The 21,221-nt window shown below is 37.4% G+C and overlaps 1 protein-coding gene across 1 annotated transcript in view; it reads right to left on the reverse strand.

Annotated features, from left to right (window-relative positions):
* Positions 1-6,472: 6,472 nt before the first annotated feature.
* CD96 (CD96 molecule) overlaps positions 6,473-21,221 on the reverse strand; it is a gene marked incomplete at both ends in the record, with an annotated part of 81,882 nt that continues 67,133 nt past the window's right edge. The window contains 5 exon segments of the mRNA XM_082654980.1: positions 6,473-6,549; positions 6,552-6,580; positions 8,490-8,596; positions 11,477-11,571; positions 12,345-12,407. Coding sequence (XP_082511106.1) covers positions 6,473-6,549; positions 6,552-6,580; positions 8,490-8,596; positions 11,477-11,571; positions 12,345-12,407 — 371 coding nt within the window.

Below are 21,221 nucleotides of genomic sequence, written 5' to 3' on the forward strand. Positions count from 1 at the left end.
ATATCCTGATTGTCATCAAAGTTTCCTCCTTATTTAGTATTTGTTGATGAATCTAGCCTGATTCAATCTTTACTATAATGATTACAGAATGATGACTTTCCAACTCCAGCCTTTCTGTATTTACCAGTCAGCTCGAACATCCTACTGTATGCAAGAGCCCTCTCTTTCTCCTCCCTCCCTCCCTCCCTCCCTTCCTCCCTTCTCTCTCTCTCTCTCTTTCTCTCTCTCAATGTCTCTCTCTCTCTCCCTATGTATCTGTCATCTATTACCGGTACAGATTTATGAATTCTTACTTTTTTTCAATGGCTTCTAATTCATTAGTATACTTCATTATATTAGTGCTTAAACTGCCCTAGATTTAGCCAGTAGGAGACTTCAAGCTGATTCCTGAATCCTTCTGACATACCCCCAGCATTTTTTGGAATATGTTCTTATTTTTTGAAATAACAAGATATTCCAACATCAGACATTTCTCTGGAAAGTTCTGATTCCTTTCAGCATGAAATTATATTAGTGAACAAGATACTAGTGCCAGTTGTGCTTATTGCTACTGGAATATCTTTGCTTCTTGGTCCATCCAAAAGACAGATCTGGGAAAAATAGGTATGTATATATACATACAACACACACACACGCGCGCACACACACACACACACGATTGAAATTACCACCACCAACAGGGACAGATGGAGATCATATTATAGAAATTATATTTATATAAATATAATTTTTTCCTTATCTTTCCCTCTTTCTTACACAAAGTAGCATATTATATACTCTTTGCACTTTGCTTTTTCCCCTTAACACTATCTCCTGGAAATCACTCCATATAAGTCAATAGAGATTTTCTTCTTTCTTGTTTTTACTGCTGTACAGTTTCCATTTTGTGTATTTAGTATAGTTTATTCAATCAATTTCCTATGTTTGGACTTTAGTTTTTAGTACTTGGGAATTACAAATAATGCTGCCAAGAAGAATCTTGTGCATATACAGTTTGATATTGTTGGAAGGGAGCATCAGGGCAAATTCCTGAAGAGGAATTGCTAAGTCAAAGGATAAATTAATACGTAGTTTTGTTTGATATTGTCAGTTCCTTTCCACAGTGGTTGAACCATTTTGCATTCCCTTCAGCAACATAGGAAAGGGCCTGTTTCCCCATAGCCTTGACAACAGAGCATGCTGTCAAACTTCAAATTCTTGACAAGCGATTGGGGAAGAAATAATGTCTCAATGAATTTTAAATTTGCATTTCTTTTAATATGAATGAATTTGAAATTTTTTCAAGTGTTTAAGTGTTATTTTCAGATCTTTTTTGTGAATCACTGGTGTCATATCTTTGGCCCATTTTTCCACAGAATTTTTCAGCTTTTTTATCCTCAACATTTGTAAGTTCTTTATCAATTTGCAAATTCTTTATCACCCTTTATTCGTCATATATGTTGTGAATACTTTCACCTAGTTTATCATTTGCCTTTTCACTTTGCCTTTTTTTTTTCCATGCAAATTGTTTTTATTTTTAAGTAGTCAGATTTATCCATCTTCCCTTTCATTACATCTGGAGATATATATATATATATATATATATATATATATATATTTGTATAGTTATAGTTGTAGTAATTGCCATTGTATGTATATAATTATAGTATAGTATATATTATGGCACATGTCTTTATGTATATATTCTATAGTATATGTGTGTATATATATAACTATATAGTTATAATATCTATACACTATAATAATAGTGTATATATGTACATAAATATAGTATAGCTATATATAAATAGATAGATATAGATATGCACACACATGTATATATGGAGCTAGGGAAATATCCCATTTTCTCAAGAGTTTTATTAGAAATGGGTGTTGAATTTTGCCAATGGCTTTTAAAGCATTTATGGAGATTAATCCTATACTTTTCCTCCTAAACTCTATTTATATGGTAAATTAATTTAAGAGATTTTTCTATTAGTAAGCCCTCCTTGCATTCCTGGTATAATCCTTAGGTAAGGTTTCAAGTTCCATCACTGTCTTAGATGTCAAGGTCTCTACTGAAGTGCCTTTGCTCTATTGACGCCCTCTCTCTGAAGCCTTTTAAAAATATTTCTCACACTCTGTCCCCGAAATGATACCCTCTTCTTTATTCTTTTCACTTCTTTGTACATACTTTTATTTTCAGACGTATCACTCTGTACTGTATTTATTTGTTTAGAATCTGTTTCTCCCATTAAACTCTATACTCACTGAAGGCATGGAGTGATTCTAAGAACTTTTTTATATCAGTTTCTTGAGTGTGAACTCTACAGACCCTAAACTGGCCATTCAAAAGAGGTACTCAGGGGACTTCCCTGGTGGTGCAGTGGTTAAGAATCTGCCTGCCAGTACAGGGGACACGGGTTCAATACCTGGTCTGGGAAGATCCCACATACCGCAGAGCAACTAAGCCCGTGCACCACAACTACTGAAGCCTGCGCGCCTAGAGCCGGTGCTCCGCAACAAGAGAAGCCACGGCAATCAGAAGCCCACGCACAGCAACGAAGAGTAGCCCCTGCTCGCCACAACTGGAGAAAGCCCACGCGCCGCAACGAAGACCAAATGCAGCCCCCCCCCAAAAAAAGAGGTACTCAGGAGCAGTGTTTGTCACACTTTTCCATTAACTAGCAGCAGAAATTAAAATAAATTCCTATTTATAATTATGTCAGGTTCAGATCTACTAGGCATTAAAGCATGTCCATTTGAATCAGGGCAATGGCTTCATGTACAAGAAAAATCCAATGCAACCCAATTACTTATGAGAGTGGAATTATGCTGATCCCAAACCAGTGGTACAAAAACGGTTCTACCACAGATAAAATTCTCAAATCCCCACTTCTCTTCCCATTCAGCATTATCGTGTATTTATGTCTTCACAAGAGAAAGTGCAGAATAGAGAGGTTAACATTTTTTTAAAATAGATTTTATTTTTTAAGATAACTTTTAGGTTCACAGCAAAATTGAGTGGAAAATACAGAATTCCCATATTCCCCCTGCCCCACCCCACAGTCTCCCTCACTATCAACATCCTGTGCCAGAGCAGTATGTTTGTTACAATCAAGGAACCTACACAGACATATTATTATTACCCGAAGTCCAAACTTTACATTAAGTTTCACCCTTGATGTACCTTTCATGGGTTTTGACAAATGTATAATGGCACGAATCTGCCATTATGGTATAAACAGTACAGTTTCACATGTCTAAGAAATGTTAACTCTCTACGTGGTTCTCAGGTCCACCATCAAATTTCTCTTCACAATTCATGTAACTGTTTTTCCGTCCACTCCACCCTGCCTTCCCAGCACCTCTGAGTATCTTCTAGCAATAGCTGAATGGCTTTAACACTGTGATCAGTTTAGTTTGGTGGTATGACTTTTTTGGACGGTAAATGGGGAGTTGTCTGACAGAACTCAGGGCAAATGCAGGCACATTCCTGCCATTTACCAAGGGTAGCTGGATGCGGCCCCCTCCATGTTCTCTTCTTTATGTTGTGATCTTGGGTTTGTTACTCTTCCCCCTTGTTTTCCTCAGTATCCTCCCTTATAATCACAATCTCACAGAGCCTTTGCACTAACATGAGGGATCTGAGTGAGCAAACCAGATAAAGAATGTAACCGAGGTTAGGAGGGTACAAAGATGTCGGCTGGGGAGAAAAATTTAGATTCTATTGTTCTCATTCCTTTGTTAATCTGCACCCAGCTAATGTCTAGACCCATCACAGAAGCACTAGACAGGGTTTAAGGGTAATTTCAAAAGTGTTCCTTGGTCCCGACCTTGCCTAAGTTCATATTTGCTTGCTCTCTGGTTACATCTTCCTGGCTGGAGCCTGCAGCCTTGCTAGTAGTCACAGAATCCAGGAAAAAAACCAGCTTTGCCAGAGCTGAGAAATAAAATGTTCTGTTCCCACCATTTCACCATGTGTTTCTGGCTGGAACTTCAACTCATTTCTGCCAGTTAATGTCTTTTTCTCTCAAGAGGGTAACTTTCACTCACCATTTCAGCTGTCTCTGCTGGACACTCAAGCTTCAGCTGGTTGACATAGCCATGACTGCTGTTGTCAAAAACTCAGGCTATGTCCGTCATCCCTCAAAGAACAAAGTTTCTGTGTTTCTGCAGATTCAAGTTCAAGTCAAAGCCATTCTCCTAAATCAGGGTGCCAAGGGGGCTACCTTCAAAAACCTCTCCCCTTCCTCAGAGCCTCTGAGACAATGTTCTTTCCACTATCTCTGGCCTTGGTTAGTTTCTTTAAACTTTCTTTCCAGCTTTTGATCTTGATTAGTTTCTTTTGTCTTTTCATTTCCTAGTCTTTTTTTTTTTTTTTTTTTGCATACTTTCCTGGCCCTCCCACCCCAGGGGCCAATTATTTCTGCTTTTCTTTGTTTTCTGTCAACAATTTTTGGAATATATTACCTGGGCATTTAAAAAAATCAATATTTACTTAAGTGCACACAAAACAGCTCTTGTATATAGTAAAAGGAGATACCAAAGCAGTTAAATATCATGATATAGTGGAGACTGATCACACTCTGGACTGGAAATCAGAGAGCTGGGTCATCATTTTGACCCTATCACTTCTAATTATGTAACCTTGGAAAGTCAATCTCACAGAGTCTCTAGCTCTTTATTTGTAATATGACCTCTAATGCCCATTGTAACTAAATATTTTATGATTTTAAAGACTTACACTGCAAGGTTAGTTTGGTCAAGCTGACCGTATGTTCATCAGTTAAAACTTAAGCTTAATCAAGGGAAAGACTATTTTGATTGAATTGTTTGATTTTCTCTCTCACCCTAGGCACTTGCGTAAGACCTAAACATGCCTACCTCTAGACTTATGCATATAGGTTAACTTTTGCTACAACAATGCTGTGTAACTGTCACACCATTTAATAATGCACATTTGGTTAGGCTGGAGGTTGGTTGGTCTAAATTGGGCCTGGCTTGGGTGGTTCTGCTCTAATCCATGAGTCTCTCATCCTCTTCTTGGAGCCAGCAGTCTAGCCTAAAATGTTCTTCTTATGGTAATGGCAGAGAACAAGAGAGTGAGTCCAACCATACAAAGACTTTCAAGTCTTGGATTAGTCAGGTCCATGGTATTTCATTGTCCAAAGCAAATCATATGGCCAAGCCCAAAGTCAAGGGGTGCTCATGATGCAGGTGGGCAAAGAAGTGAATATTTCTGAACAACAATGTTATATAACACACTGTGCTTTGGAAATGAGTGATGAAAATGCTTAAATATGGCTTCTTCTCAGTGAAAATGAAGCCTATGATGAAGACATGCAGAAACCTTAGGGATTAGAGTCCAGAGTTGCTGGTTTGAGACAGGATCTATGAACTTACTTGCACACAATTTTAAGGTGCAGGTAAAAGTGTCATTTTAGTCAAATGAGAGAGGTTAAGATCATAACACTGCCTGAAAATCCTCTAGAGTCCTTCTATTTTGCAGAAAATTCCTCTGAATCATGGAATGAGTATCCATCCATGAATGAGCAACTGTTCACTCTATTCAAGTTGGAGATGAATTTGCAAATGTTGACCAGAACTTACTTATAAAACCAGAAGAGGCCACTTCAAAGAGATGGCTAAGACTAAAACATCATGAGACACTTGCCATATGATAGATTGAACAATTACATGACGTATGTTGTACTGTACAACTGTCTATCCCTTTACCGAAACAATCTAGACGTCCTCCAACTCGGCCACTTTTTACCCAATACTTCTACATATATTTATGTCTTCTAATGAGACAGTAAAACAAAACCAAATGGTTATCCCTTTGTTCATCCCATGTGCAGGAGCCCGGGCTGAGCATGATGGGAGGAAGAGTGAAGAAAGACTGGAACTGGGGTTCTTATGCAAGGTATTCTGTTTTCCTCCAGTGAAAATAAACAACTGAATTTCAGTACAAAGACTAATTGCACTTTCCCATTATTTGGAACTCTCGCTAGAACTTTCACATTTTCTTCTTCTTGTAATTTTCCTAGGGAATGCAACAAACCTCAGAGATTATCATAATTTTGGCAAATAGCTTAGAATGTTAGCAGATGCCCCAAAGAGAAGAGGATCATGTATGGACATAAGCTTGAAACCCTTGTCATCCCCTCAAAGAATTAAAGTGAAACATAAAAACACTGCAAGTATTTTTTAATGACAGCAGCCTAATTTGCACTTCTTACATAAGCAAGAAAATCCCTGCAGATAGCATTAGGTGTGAGCTTCACATAGCCTCTCACTCTTGTTTAAATTTCCAGCATGTGCAGATGAAAGAGGGTGAGTTGCTGGGAAAACAGGTCATTCAATTCTGACATCCATTTCAACTGCAGTAGAGACTTGGCTAGAGAGTGATTATATTAATAAAGCACGATATCTATCTTTTCGATAGGATTCTAGCAGAGTTTTGCTTGTGTGGCAAAGTCTCAGAGGACTAGAGTGTCTCCAGTTCATGACAAGGCAGATCAACTCCAATGGATTCTTGAATGTATGTGTACTTGATGGGAGGTGAGGCAGCTTGAAAGGCGGAGGTCTTTCCATGCTAGGAACAAAACATGGCTCCTTCAACGCTGAGAATGTCAGGGGGTGATGTATGTATGTATAATATATTTTTTAAAGTAGAAAACAGAGAAAGTGAAAGAGACATGCTTCCCTGGTTCTCTCAGATTTTTTTCCTGGCGTAACCTGCTTTTTAGTCCTGTTATGATAGTAGCATTAATTAATATTTATGTGATACTTTATAATTTGTAAATCATTTTAATCACAGCATTATATAATTTGTATTTAGGAATTGAATATTATTGTCACCATTCCGTAGATAAAACTGAGGCTCAGAGGTTTTAAGCAACTTGTTCAAAGGAACCAGACCAGCAATTCAAGCCTTTTAACCAGAACCTACACTCTCCATGGCAACTGCCTCCTAATAGAAGAAGTGTTTCTCTTATGTGGGTTAAAACATTCCTTCAGGGACAAAATTTTAAAATTCTGGGACCAAAGATGGCAGCTTTTCTAATAGTCCCTTTGCCAACCTCACCCCCAACCTTCACCCACTCACTCACTGTGTGTATACTGTGGGGAAGGATGGAAGCGGGAAGTAAACTCTCCTGAGTCTCTGAGTTGATTGGTACTGGATGGATGATGCCCACATCATCCATCTTCTGTTTGTTTTAGTGAATATTCTTAAAGTTGTCTTTGTATAAAGTACTGTTCTATGTTAGCACAATTCATCTCTCTCTCTGAAGCGCCTCAAGCATAAAGGTGAGTGTGGCATTTAGCTGCACAAATGCTCCAGCTCTCTTGATATCAGGAAATAGAGGTATATCTGTGAGCAGATTTATGTCCATGACTCAAATACTTCTACCCTTTGTCTATCAATCCATAGTACCTTAATTTCTCCAGAGAGAGGGAGAGATTGTTTTTCATCTCTATGTAACACAGACATTTGAATGCAGAACAATAAAAAAAATCAATTCATATTTTCAGATTCCCGTTTTCTCATTTTAATATAAAAATCCCAACGCCTATTACCTGGTTCTCTGATGCTTTAATGGAGACAATATATATATCAAAAGGTGGACAAAATTCTAAGAAATTTGCACTTCTATCTTTTATGGGAAATTAAGAATTTCTCAAGGTCACGTGGTGGCCAAAGTGTAGTACTTGGACAAGAATCCAGAATTTCTGACTCTGTTTGGTGTTTTATTCACCACAAAACACTCCATGCACATGGCTATAGAGTCTTCGAGGGTACTCTAAGTAGAAGGTAGAGTACGTGATCAATGTTATCTGAGACAGTAGTAGTAAGATACGTGGAAGATCAGCTCTATGTACTCTGAGGGTCTCCTCTAGGCATGGCCTAATCCAGACTGATCCAAAGTAGCTGAGTCAGAAAAGTGAGGCTTAACCTTCCATGTCATTTCAGAACGATGAGTGGAGGGAGGAGAGTTTTGGAAAATATTTCAATAAGACAGAAAAGGGGTAACACATTGCTTGCTTGCTTGCTTTTCCCCGTGGGGAAAAAGGAAAAGGGCAGTAAAAGCCCATTCTGCTGAAAAGCAGGTGGAAATTTCTTAAAATTACCTTTCTCACTCAATTTCACACTTGAGCATCTAGGCCCAGCGGGGCCCAGGCAATTCAGAGATGCATGAAAATGAAAAAACTAATGAAGATTAAGAGAAAAATCAGTTTCAGTTCTCATTTCATGCCCACTGACTTGTTCCATCCAGTGAGTGCTCGAGCCTGAACAGGGAGAGGTGGGACGAAGTCGGAAGCTGTGCATCTAATCCCAACTGTGTGGTGCCGGGGAAGCTAGGTAGCCTCTCTGGGCTTCTCTGAGCCTTATTTCCTCAGTTAAATATGAGATAAATGCTAGGAATGATATTTAAAGTGCTGAGTGAATATTTTGTACTGAAAAAAGTATCTGTTCCTGCATATCTTAGTATTGGACTCACGTTTCTTTTTGGTATTGACACAATTTTCTCACTCCAAGACCAAACAGTACAAGGCAGGAAAAGAGCAAAGCTGCCACAGTCACTGGCCAGGACATTCCATCTTTGGGCTGATTAACCACAATACCTGTGGCATAAAGAGAGACGAACTTTAATGCCAAAGTTTGGCAACTGGAAGGCAGGATGAATTGAATTAGTTTGCTTACCTGAAACACGTTTTCTCCAAAGGCCATGGGGTGTTCATTGATCACAGTCATGCTCTGGGACCATATCTATGTCTTGTTCTCATATCTGTTCTTGCATTTATACAATTGCTTTTTTTCACATGAATGTCTTTCTTGTTAGAATGTTCCAGAACTGATCTTTTCTTTTTTTTTTTCATTTCCCCAAGACCCTGGACAATTCCTGGCACATGGTGCCCAGTGAAATGGTATTTGTAAGAATGACTAAATAAAACTGATCATCTGTAAATTTGTTTTCCAAATTCACTTCAGTAAAGAAAACTTTATGTGTAGAAATATTGATCTAGCTTTGGATTTTCTTATTCTTTAAGGAGTCATTAAATGCTTTATGGAATATTCGTGTGTTAGGAGGAGGAGGAAAGAATAAAAAGCATTATAACAATTCAAAGGCTTGAAAGTCCAAAGCCAAAAAGGCCAGAGGCAATATAAATATAATATTCAGGACTGTTTTACTTTTTCTCTAACATGAAGGAAAAATTAAGAAAACAAACTCTCTTAGGAAATAAGACTGTCTGGTTCTGCCTGGCAGAGAATAAAAGGGAATGTTTATAATTATATAGTTGCTTAATTTTTTCCTTTTTAAAAAGTGTTTTATGATCACGTTAAAGATTCAAATAGTACGAAAATACAAAACTACAATGAAAAGGAAGTATCCTTACTTCTTCAGATGCCAGCTACCCACACTAGAGGCAATAACTTTTAATAGTTAATTATGTATCCTATCAGAAATTTGTTACTCATATATAAGCAAATATATGTACCATGAATATATATCCCTTCTTATTACAAATGGGGGCATACTGTACATACTGTTCTGTTCCTGGTTTCTTTCTCTTAAAAAATATTCTTGGAATACTTTTCACAGAAGTGCATAGAGGTTTTCCTCATTCTACAAGATTAAATTACTGGCTAGTTCCCCAACGTATGGATCTACCATAGTTTATTTAATTGGCCTCTTAATGTTAGATGGTTAAATTGTTTCCAGGCTTTTCTTATTTCTAACAACACTCCAGTGAAATTCCTAATACATTATAGGTAGATCATTAGCTCTTCAGATTACATAAATTCTTTGGGCAAAAAGTGCATTTTTGTATCAGAATTATCTGGATTGTTTTTGTTTTTTCATCATTTTCACTAGATTATAAACTGATTGTAGGTGGAGACTAGTTTTTTAATTGTTTTGATTACCTCAGATTTATTACACTGCTTTTCATAAAGCAAAGTTTCAAAAACTACAGGCCAAAAAACTGGATTTCAAATATTAGTTACCAAATCTCTTCTATGTTTTACGTAGTTTGGATGGCAGCCACATGATGTCATGTTAACACTGGGTATCAGTGCTGAAGATTTTTCCTCTTACAACATGTATCCAGGGATTCAAGGTCTTCCTGATGCTCACGCTACTCTAGCCCTGTCAAAGCAGACACTGAGGGTACCCTGGAAGCTCACACAGTCCTAAAATACGTAACCGTGTGGCTCATTGTATGCACAGGTGGCTAGAGAGTTCACAGTAGTTCAAACCACTGGAATATCATGATCACAAAAGAAAGAATCTCACAAGAGGTCAATTTAGGACTACACAAAGCTCTGTTTTAGTAACGTCAAGACTTACTAAGCTCTGCACTGGTAATATGGTGGAATATAACATTTTACCTCTAAAGTTTTAGAGAAATGAAAGAACAAAAGGTTTTAAATAGGTCTTCTAATAGGTCTTCCATCAATGCTTACTAATTTTCTCCCAACCAAATATAGAAAATGAGACCACTGACTTCAGGAATGTCTTGGTGGAAAAGCCGAGCTCCAGTCTTGCCCTGTCTCTCAATTAGGCAGTTCTTTAAGGCACCAATAGTGAAAGATGTTAGTAGGATGTCAGTTTGCAGCTCTGCTGCTATGTGGTGTGCAGGATGGATGATGCTCCAGTAACTGAGGACTGTGTGACCCTCAATATGAAATAAACTGAGTCCCCAGGTGGAACGTTCGTCATTTAAGTGAATACCTTCTGAAGGGAAAGAGTTGATTATGGCTCTGAATTTACAATCAAGATCTGTGTTGGGAGGGTCCTAACTTTATTGAATACCATGACCTCTTATGATATAAAACAAGGGATTACATTTAACATTGACAGAATTTTATTAGTTGAATTATAGGAATACTCTTTTTTTTTTTGTGGTATGTGGGCCTCTCACCATCGTGGCCTCTCCTGTTGCAGAGCACAGGCTCCGGAGGTGCAGGCCCAGCTGCCGTGGCCCACAGGTCCAGCCACTCCGCGGCATGCAGGATCCTCCCGGACCAGGGCACGAACCCATGGCCCCTGCATCGGCAGGCGGACCCCCAACCACTGCACCACCAGGGAAGCCCTATAGGAATACTCTTTGTTCCAAAAATCAGACTATACTTTCACAGAACTGAAATGTTTCTCACTACTTTTTACCTGGCTCATTCTCATTCATTTTTCAGATTTTAATTTTAAATATATCCTCAGAGAATCCTTTCTTGTTCCCCAATTAAAATCAGAGCTTTCTGTTAGACTCTGGCAACACCTTGTACTATACCATAAGATGTGTCACAAATAAATTGAATTGCACGATTATTTATTTACTAAATATCCTCTATAATAGATTATAATCTTCAGGAGGCAAGTGTTTTCAACGTATACCAAACAACTGGCACAGTACCTGACAAATGGCAGGTACTCAGTAAATACTTGTTGAGTGAATAAAACATAAACGTTTAAAAAGCGGTAAATGACTCAGCAGTGATATGGATATGATTATTTTTAGTAGATCCATTGGCAGTTGTGGGAACTTCTGAAAATGCTCTGGCTGTGCTGGGGAAGGTGTCACCTAGGGATATAAAGGGGATATCTGATCTGATCCTAATGACAATCTCCACCTGGTCAAGAAGTGTAAAATTGTGATTGGACTTCACTTGCTATTAGCAAGGGCTCAATCTGAATGGCCTAAATGCTCCTAAAATATTATCTGTAAAATTTACTAAGGACCAATTTATGCAGGACTGGTATCCTAGGATCTAACAGTTACCAAAGAGTGAAACTTCCTATTGGTTTAAAGAAAAAAAAGAGAAACAATACAGCACATAAAACAAAATAAGATCTGCTAAAGAATCTCAATGAGAAGTGGTTATGGGAAAATGTCTGAAGTTGGTGTCATGGGAAGATGAGGCTTACCCATAGTAGCCCAGGTTATCAGAGGTCCAATGGATCAAAATGCTGATTCTTCCCACTCTAATATGTTTGATAAAATCAATAAAAATTCCTCTGCAATATCTGAGTAGACAAATCCATGTCAACAAATCATTCCATTTTCCAATGGAAAATTAAAACTTAAAATGCACTTTAATGGATTTGGCCCCCAAATGCTATTATGTAGATTTCATTTTGAAATAAAATAGAGACAAATCTAAGACTTGTTCTCTACCTTTTTTGAGTGACTGGGAAGAATTTTGGTTCCATCCATTGTCATTTTTATCATCACTGTCGTTTTCATCAAGATGCACTTTTAAATACCTGAGATTGGCTTCGTTCTCATTTTTCCCCTCTGATCAAATAAAGCAGACCACAACCTTCCCTGACACGAAATTTTCCCTAAGTGCTCACCATGAAGTGTCGAACCTGCCCTTGAGGGGGATGAACTGTACGTCTCACTGGGCATCCATGAAGCTGCTAAAGGAAGAAGATAATGGAAAAGTTAATCTGTATAAGACTAATTATTTTATTGTCTCTTCTTGACCTTTAATTGAACCTAAAAATTCAGCACACATTAGAAGGTCCCAAAATAAAGTGGGAGTTGAGGGAATGCTTGTGGTCCAGATGTTTCTAATAGGGAAGGTTTTGATCACAGCCATTTAAAGCAGGAAGAAGAAATGGAAGAAAACACTAGGAGAGGTTTTTCCAGCCCCAGAGAGTGTGTTGTGACTGTTCTCATGTCTATCCCACAGAGGAGCTAAAAGAATGAAAGCCCAGGTGTGTTACAGTGGCCTTCAGTAAAGAAAAGATACCAATAGGACTTTTTTTTTTAACATCTTTATTGGAGTATAATTGTTTTACAATGGTGTGTTAGTTTCTGCTTTACAACAAAGTGAATCAGTTATACGTATACATATGTTCCCATATCTCTTCCCTCTTGCGCCTCCCTCCCACCCTCCCTATCCCACCCCTCTAGGTGGTCACAAAGCACGGAGCTGATCTCCCTGTGCTATGCGGCTGCTTCCCACTAGCTATCTATTTTACATTTGGCAGTGTATATATGTCCATGCCACTCTCTCACTTCATCCCAGCTTACCCTTCCCCCTCCTCATGTCCTCGGGTCCATTCTCTACAGCTGCATCTTTATTCCTATCCTGCCCCTAGGTTCTTCAGACCACTTTTTTTTTTAGATTCCATATATATGTGTTAGCATACGGTATTTGTTTTTCTCTTTCTGACTTACTTCACTCTGTATGACAGGCTCTGGGTCCATCCACCTCACTACAAATAGCTCAATTTTGTTTCTTTTTATGGCTGAGTAATATTCCATTGTATATATGTGCCACATCTTCTTTATCCATTCATCTGTTGATGGACCCTTAGGTTGCTTCCATGTCCTGGCTATCGTAAATAGAGCTGCAATGAACATTGTGGTACATGACTCTTTTTAAATTATGGTTTTCTCAGGGTATATGCACAGTAGTGGGATTGCTGGGTCATATGGTAGTTCTATTTGTAGTTTTTTAAGGAACCTCCATACTGTTCTCCATAGTGGCTGTATCAATTTACATTCCCACCAACAGTGCATGAGGGTTCACACCCTCTCCAGCATTTATTGTTTGTAGATTTTTTGATGATGGCCATTCTGACCAGTGTGAGATGATATCTCATTGTAGTTTTGATTTGCATTTCTCTAATGATTAATGATGTTGAGCATTCTTTCATGTGTTTGTTGGCAATCTGTATGTCTTCTTTAGAGAAATGTCTATTTAGGTCTTCTGCCCATTTTTGGATTGGTTTGTTTGTTTTTTTGATATTGCGCTGCATGAGCTGCTTGTAAATTTTGGAGATTAATCCTTTGTCAGTTGCTTCATTTGCAAATATTTTCTCCCATTCTGAGGGTTGTCTTCTCGTCTTGTTTATGGTTTCCTTTGCTGTGTAAAAGCTTTTAAGCTTCATCAGCTCCCATTTGTTTATTTTTGTTTTTATTTCCATGACTCTAGGAGGTGGGTCAAAAAGGATCTTGCTGTGATTTATGTCATGGAGTGTTCTGCCTATGTTTTCCTCTAAGAGTTTAATAGTGTCTGGCCTTACATTTAGGTCTTTAATCTATTTTGAGTTTATTTTTGTGTATGGTATTAGGGAGTGTTCTAATTTCATTCTTTTATATGTAGCTGTCCAGTTTTCCCAGCACCACTTATTGAAGAGGCTGTCTTTTCTCCACTGTATATTCTTGCCTCCTTTATCAAAGATAGGTGACCATATGTGCATGGGTTTATCTCTGGGCTTTCTATCCTGTTCCATTGATCTATATTTCTTTTTTTTGCCAGTACCATACTCTCTTGATTACTGTAGCTTTGTAGTATAGTCTGAAGGGTAAGCTGACATTATTGTTTGACGATGAAAACTGAAGTGTCAACAGCGAATAATCAGACCCCTGTGGTTACATGACTTGTTAGCTTCTGGGTGAGTCCTTTAGATACATTCAGAGGCGAACCTTCCCCTTGAGTGGATGGCAGCAAATTCCAGCAGCACATAGGGCCTTTGAAATAGATATATCAACTCATTTTGTTTAGCTCTCCAACTCTGGCAAGAAAGTTCCACTTCTTGGCAGACTCCACATATCTGTACCTGATAACATGCCTATAATGTAATGTAAAGTAAAATATCTGCAGTAGTATATGGTTATAATCGGTAGAAAAACATTATGCTCATTTATTTAAAACATTAGTATACATGATTTTCCAAGCTGAATGCTTTCTTTTGTGTCAAGACCAAAACAATAAGCAAAACCAAAATAAAATAAAACAAACATTAAAACCCCCCTTAGCCTGACCCTTTCTTGGTTTCTCTCTAGATGCCAGTAGCAGTTACAGCTGCCGACAAAGGTATGTTACCAGGCCCTTTGGAAGAGCTGAAAGTCACTGCTTTCTGGGGATTGCTCACAGGACAGTCTGTGACAGCTGCTCCACTTGGGGTCACCCCCCAGGTTAGGGTGATTTTGTATATAGCTATTTTGAGTTTGTCTAGGTCTGGGAGATGTTCTTATCTTCAATATAGTTCTATGACCCTGTACATGTGATCTTGATCCTTTTTGTTGTAGACAGAATGCCAAGGTCTATAGATGACAATGGACTGGGTACTTTTTTAATGCCAATTTTTAATGTTTAAGCCATTAAGCCAGGAGTTTGATTGACACAGAGCAAAACCAACTAAAAAGAAATTGGAGCCAGGCCTGGATTTAGGTAAAATTATGAAGAAGGAAGTTTCTTCTGGATAACCTTACGGATTTTTTGCCCAATATGGTGTCTCCTTTACTTCCTACTTTTAGGGCCTGATGCCTTTATTTCTTATGTCTTCAAAGTCTGTTTGCAAGAAAGGATATGAAAAATTAATTTATGCTAAGATATGAATGGTTTAACAAGTGCTATCACCTTGAGACAAATGGGTATTTAAAAATAGATTTTCTATTTTATGTTCATTATCAGCGAGTCAATATAGAACACCTGTAATGATCAGTTACATGTGGATACCAACTGTTTTTTCATTAAATACAGAGCGCCAGTCTTTTCTGGCCAATTCTGATTTTCTCCAAACAAGAAAACCAAACATAATACAATTTCAGGAGATGGTAATACCATCAGCATGATCCATCCAAATTGCAGAACTGGCAATACTTAACTTAAAATCACGTAAATTATTTGACCATTTCATAAAATTTCTTGTTGGCCTTCTGAAAACTTTTCAAGTATAAAAAGATCTCAAAATATGTGTGATAAAATTGAATTACAAAATCCACTTTGGAAAACTAGGGAGTTATTTTTCTGATTTTGGCTTTAAGATTTTTCAAAATCTGTTAAAAAGAAATAAAGAGGAAAGTGTGTTGAGAGAGGCGAAGAAAAAGCAGCTTCCAGCTGATAGACTTAACATGTCTGAAAATATTTCAGTAATGTAAAGGAAAAACTTCAAGAGCAAGAATATATTACAATTAAGAGCGTTTCAGCAAGATTAAGAGATGGGCAGTTCTTGTATTAACTGCTCCCATAGGAGAGAGGTCTTCCTGAAGAATACCAGTTTATAGAATCCTCAGTAAGATAGAGCTGGCTATCTCCAGTGATTTATCTTTCACTAAAACCATACTTTTTCTAAAAGCTCACCCACTCCATCATTTAGATATCCAGTTTTTAGGATGTGTTAAACACCGGCTACTCCATCTGCCATTCTTAAGTCTCCTTGGGAGTCTCTCAGCAGAGTTAAATTATTATTGTCCTTTAATTGATTGAAATATTCTGTGTTCTTCAAGGTATCATCATGTTTGTTAAATATATAGATTAATTCTCCTTTAAATTCTTTGAGAACACATTTTCATCAAAATCCATGAATGAACACTACTTTGACATTTGGATGACAAACACCAGCTTGATGGATAACATCCTTAAGTACATCACCATTATTGGTCGAAAATATGAACATAGGGATATGGTGTAGTTAGAGTTTCTCAAATATATTCTTATATCCCTCCTTTAGCATAACATCAGTTTCTTCCACAATTCCTTTAAATTTAGCTTTTGATAAAGGTTATTCGACAAGGAGACTCTGTGAACTTAGCATACCATTCTACCATAAAAGGGTACTTTTATGGTAGAAACAAGACCACTTTGATAGCATTGTCTTTTTCCTTGAGTTGCAATAACTTTTTTTTTTTTTTTGCGGTACGCAGGCCTCTCACTGTTGTGGCCTCTCCCGTTGCGGAGCACAGGCTCCGGACGCGCAGGCCCAGCGGCCATGGCTCACGGGCCCAGCCGCTCCGCGGCATGTGGGATCCTCCCGGACCGGGGCACGAACCCACATCCCCTGCATCGGCAGGCGGACTCTCAACCACTGCGCCACCAGGGAAGCCCAGGGTTGCAATAACATTTTTTGACATTCATTTGTAACCAGCTTACAGTTCTCAATAATATTATGACATGTTAGGCATCTTTCCCTTTGTAGGAAAATCCTTACTGTCATATAAAAGTCCATAATTATCTGGTTTGGCAGCTCCTCTTTTGACAATATCACAGGTAATTTCTGGTACTCTTATAGGGTTCTTGAGGCAAACTGAACTTTTCTAAAATTCTGGCATGATTTTTACATGTACAGACTTTATATTGAGTAACCAATCTTCCTTAAGACACTCTGAGTTCTGCCCTTAATTTTGTCCTAGAACAAAGGCATAGGGTGGCAAGCAATAATCATAGATGCAGGGCTTGGACACAGAGATGTCACTGATCTTGGTCTTCTGCCCCAACTTTTCCTTCAAGGGGAATATATACTGGGTCAGCATCACCTCTTCCATCAGGATGCAAATACTGGCACCAGCTACTGTGTCCATTCTTGCCATGATCACTTAGTCCATAAATGGGACCCCCTTATGCTCTTCCTAACAAAGATGACATTTACGAGCTTTGGAAGTGTGGGGCTTGTGTACTAACTGTGAAGAACATGGAGCCCCCAGAAATTGGTATTTTAACAGAGGATCGAATTTTAAATCAGAGGACTAAATCTTTAATTTGAGGCTGAACTAATGAGGAATTAGGTGACAGAATGGGAGCAGAACAGTTTTTTAGATAAAAGGAAAATGGAAAGAGATGTGATCTGAGATATATAAGATTTTAGAATTTGAAGATAAGAATGGTGAGTTTAGAGAATCAGCATCCTGACCAACAGGGAACGGAGGGACTGAAGAGATTATGGTGCAGCCGGACACAGGGCCCAGCATCGTTGTAGGTCCTGGCATTGCTGTGTCCCTGCCATTGACCCTCCACTCCTCAACTCTAGCTTCTCCATCACCCTCTGCCTATGGAAAGTAAAAGGGGTTGTTATGAAATTGTTAGGCACAACTACCAGGAACTTGAGGAGAAACAGCCAGGACCAGGGACAGGATAAGAAATGCACTTGTAAGATTTAAGAAGAATACATAAATTTTGAAGAATATGGGATGCAAGGTCAAAGAACAGAATAAAGACCTCATGTGAGATCGATAAGAGGTACTCTGAGGCCTGTGTGTGTGTGTGTGTGTGTGTGTGTGTGTGTGTGCGCGTACATGTGGTGACAGTGAACTTGATGATTTTGGTAATGGGATAAATTGGAGGCTTAGGGACTCATGGAGACTCGCATCATTTTTCTGCTTGCCTAACTTAGACAGACAAGCTGATTTCAATGTGGCTTTAGGCTCCACTGGGCCAGATGGATGGCAGGAAAAACCAGAAAGAAAAAAGTAATTAAGCTTCAGTTTTCTCCTCCATGGCCTGATCACCTGTGTCAGGATGAAAGTGTGTCCCAGGTTGTTATTAAGCTCATACATTTTGGGTATTTAGAAGTTCAGATTTGGTATCCCCATTTCATAGATGGTTACAGTAAAATATGCGTTACTGTTCTAGACTGAAGGAAATATGGAAGCTGAACTAGGATTAGATTCCAGCACTCTTGAATTGCAGCCAAGACCTCTTCAAGTTAATAAATAACAAAATAACAACAAAAGAATATATTAAAACATACACTAATAAATTTATTGTAAATGCAATGTACTCAGAACTTCCTTGTGACATCCAAATATATATGAGCTATACAAAATGCATGTATAAGCAAATATCCCATAGAATGTGTTCATAAATAGCAAGGGCCCTAGACACACTGCTAGTGGGTTTATTTCACTAGAAATCCATCCATTATCATTCTTTTTTTCCCTCTGAACATTTCATAAATCTATTGAAATAAACATATTGGAAGAAAAAAATCCCATTACCAATGCCTGACACGAATCTTGCCAAATGCATCATCTAATATTGGATGTCATACTGCAGTCCAATCCAATGAGTAGAAACATGTTTCAAAAACAGTTTGGGACTGAGCAATCAATATTAACTTGTTGGATCCTAATGTGTTTTTGTGAATGATTATAAATAGAGCAACTCACTGTGGGGAATTTTTTCTCTAAGCTTATGGATGAAAAATGGCAAATGGTTAACAAGATCTTCTTGCATAAATAAAAAAGTGGGTTTTCACTGCCAGGAAAAAAAATTGTTTGTTGGGTTTTAGCGTCCCTTCCTAGCTTTCACAATTTCTAAGGCTATTTTTATGGTAAGAATGATAAAGAGATGTCTGAGGATACATGAAGTTTTCAAGTGGGGAAGGACAGAAAACGTGAAGGATTACAATAGTTCATTTCATTATGAAATCTATTGAAAAGACCAAGAATATACTTGTGTAAATTAGGAAGCACTTTCAAGCAAGACCCTTTCAATTTTCTAGTTTCTGGGGCAAAAAGTACCTTGGGTGGCCTCTATGCCATTGATCTATATTGATGGGATGCACGGGGTAAAAAGGATTTTATTCTGGGCACACATGCTATTGTAATAACAATTTAAATAAAACAAATAAATAAAAAGTTCAAAACTTTCAATTAAACAGATCATTTCTTTTCACTGTGTGTGTGTGTGTTTTCTTCCTTGCCCAAATGTACACATACCTTTTCAATCATTCAACAAATATTCGCTGAGCACCTACTGTTGCCTGCCACTATTACAGATGTTAGAATACTACAGTGAACAACAGAAAAAGGCTTAGGTCCCTGTTCTTGTGTATCTTACATTCTAGCATAATTTCAATAGACAATCAAATAATTCAAATAAACAAAGGAAAACATCAGATGCTAATTAAAATATGGGATAATTTATGTGCAATCATAGCATAAATTTAAGTTGGAGTTCAGCTTTTTCCTATAACATTGTCCAATAAATTTTTATCCCCATTGTCACATGATCTACCTTCCCTGTAACCAAGAAGTATTAATTCATTTATTGATTCAACAATATTTGTTGAGAACCAACTCAATACCATGCACTATCTCAGGCACTGTGGATACAGGTAAACAAACAAAAAAAACACTCTCATGGAACTTTCTTGTATTATAGTATCCAGAATAAAGGGTGACAACTAGTGTAGGTAGAGTTTCAGCATAGTTTATTATAAACAACTCAATTTTATGTTAACATCAATTTTATGTTTAACATAGGATAAATGTTAATCTATTAAGTATGAACTTTCATCCCCAGTCTAATGCTTTTTATTATCAATTAATATCTGATTGGTAAAAAATTCCCAGCTTCTACCCTTTTCTATGTAGCTTAGTACATTTTGGCTATTGTTTTGTTTGGCTTCATAATATCCATTGAGTTATTATCTCATCCTACCCCCAACTCATACACACAGATTTTGGAATTATTAAAAATGACACTGTAAATATTTACTCCCTGTCCCATCCCTTGTATGCCCATTCAAAAGCAAATGCTGTTCTGAATGTTGTCTATTATTCACTTACTTATATATATTTTAAATTTTTATCACTTATTATGTCTAAGCCATATAGTGTTTGGCTGTACTTGCTTTTAATCCTAGAGATTATCATAGTAAGTGAAGTAAGCCGGCCAAACATCAGAGAAAGACAAACATCATATGATATAGCTTATATGTGGAATCTAAAGCAATGATACTAGTGAACTTATTTACAAAACAGAAATAGACTTATAGATGTAGAAAACAAACATGGTTACCAAAGGGGACAAGAGGGGAGGGATAAATTAAGTGTTAAGGATTAACAGATACACACTACTATATATAAAATAGATAATCAACAAGAACCTACTGAATAGCACAGGGAACTATACTCAATATCTCATAAAAAATATGAATGTGAAAAAAGAATATATATTTATATATATCTGAATCACTTTGCTGTACACCTGAAGCTAACACAACATTATAAATCAACTTTATTTCAATAAAAATTTTTAAAATTTTTAAAATTTTAAAAAATAAAATTTACTTTAAAATATCATTCCATATATTGTCACTTGGCGTTTACTTTTTTGACTCAATACAGTGTTATTAAGATTCATTCATGCTGTCATACGTGGCTGCCATTCACTCATTTTTCATTGCTCCATAGTATTTTATGATATGACTATATAACAGTTTATTTATCTACCCTCCTAACTATGACCATTTAGATAATTTACAGTTTTTTTGTTATTATGAGTAGTGTTTTCCCCCCAATGTTTGTGTACATATCTCCTGGACACATGTAATAACTTGTTTTCTGGGGGGTATTTATCTTGGAGTAGAAGTGTTGAATTGTCTGCTATGAAACTCTTCAGCTATAAAGCATAATGCTTAAGTGGTGGAAAGAGATGGTACCAATTATTACCCTCACCAGCAACATATAACAAATTGTATTAATCTAAATCC

Source organism: Grampus griseus (assembly GCF_964374135.1).
Source record: "Grampus griseus genome assembly, chromosome: 5".
NCBI lineage: Eukaryota > Metazoa > Chordata > Mammalia > Artiodactyla > Delphinidae > Grampus > Grampus griseus.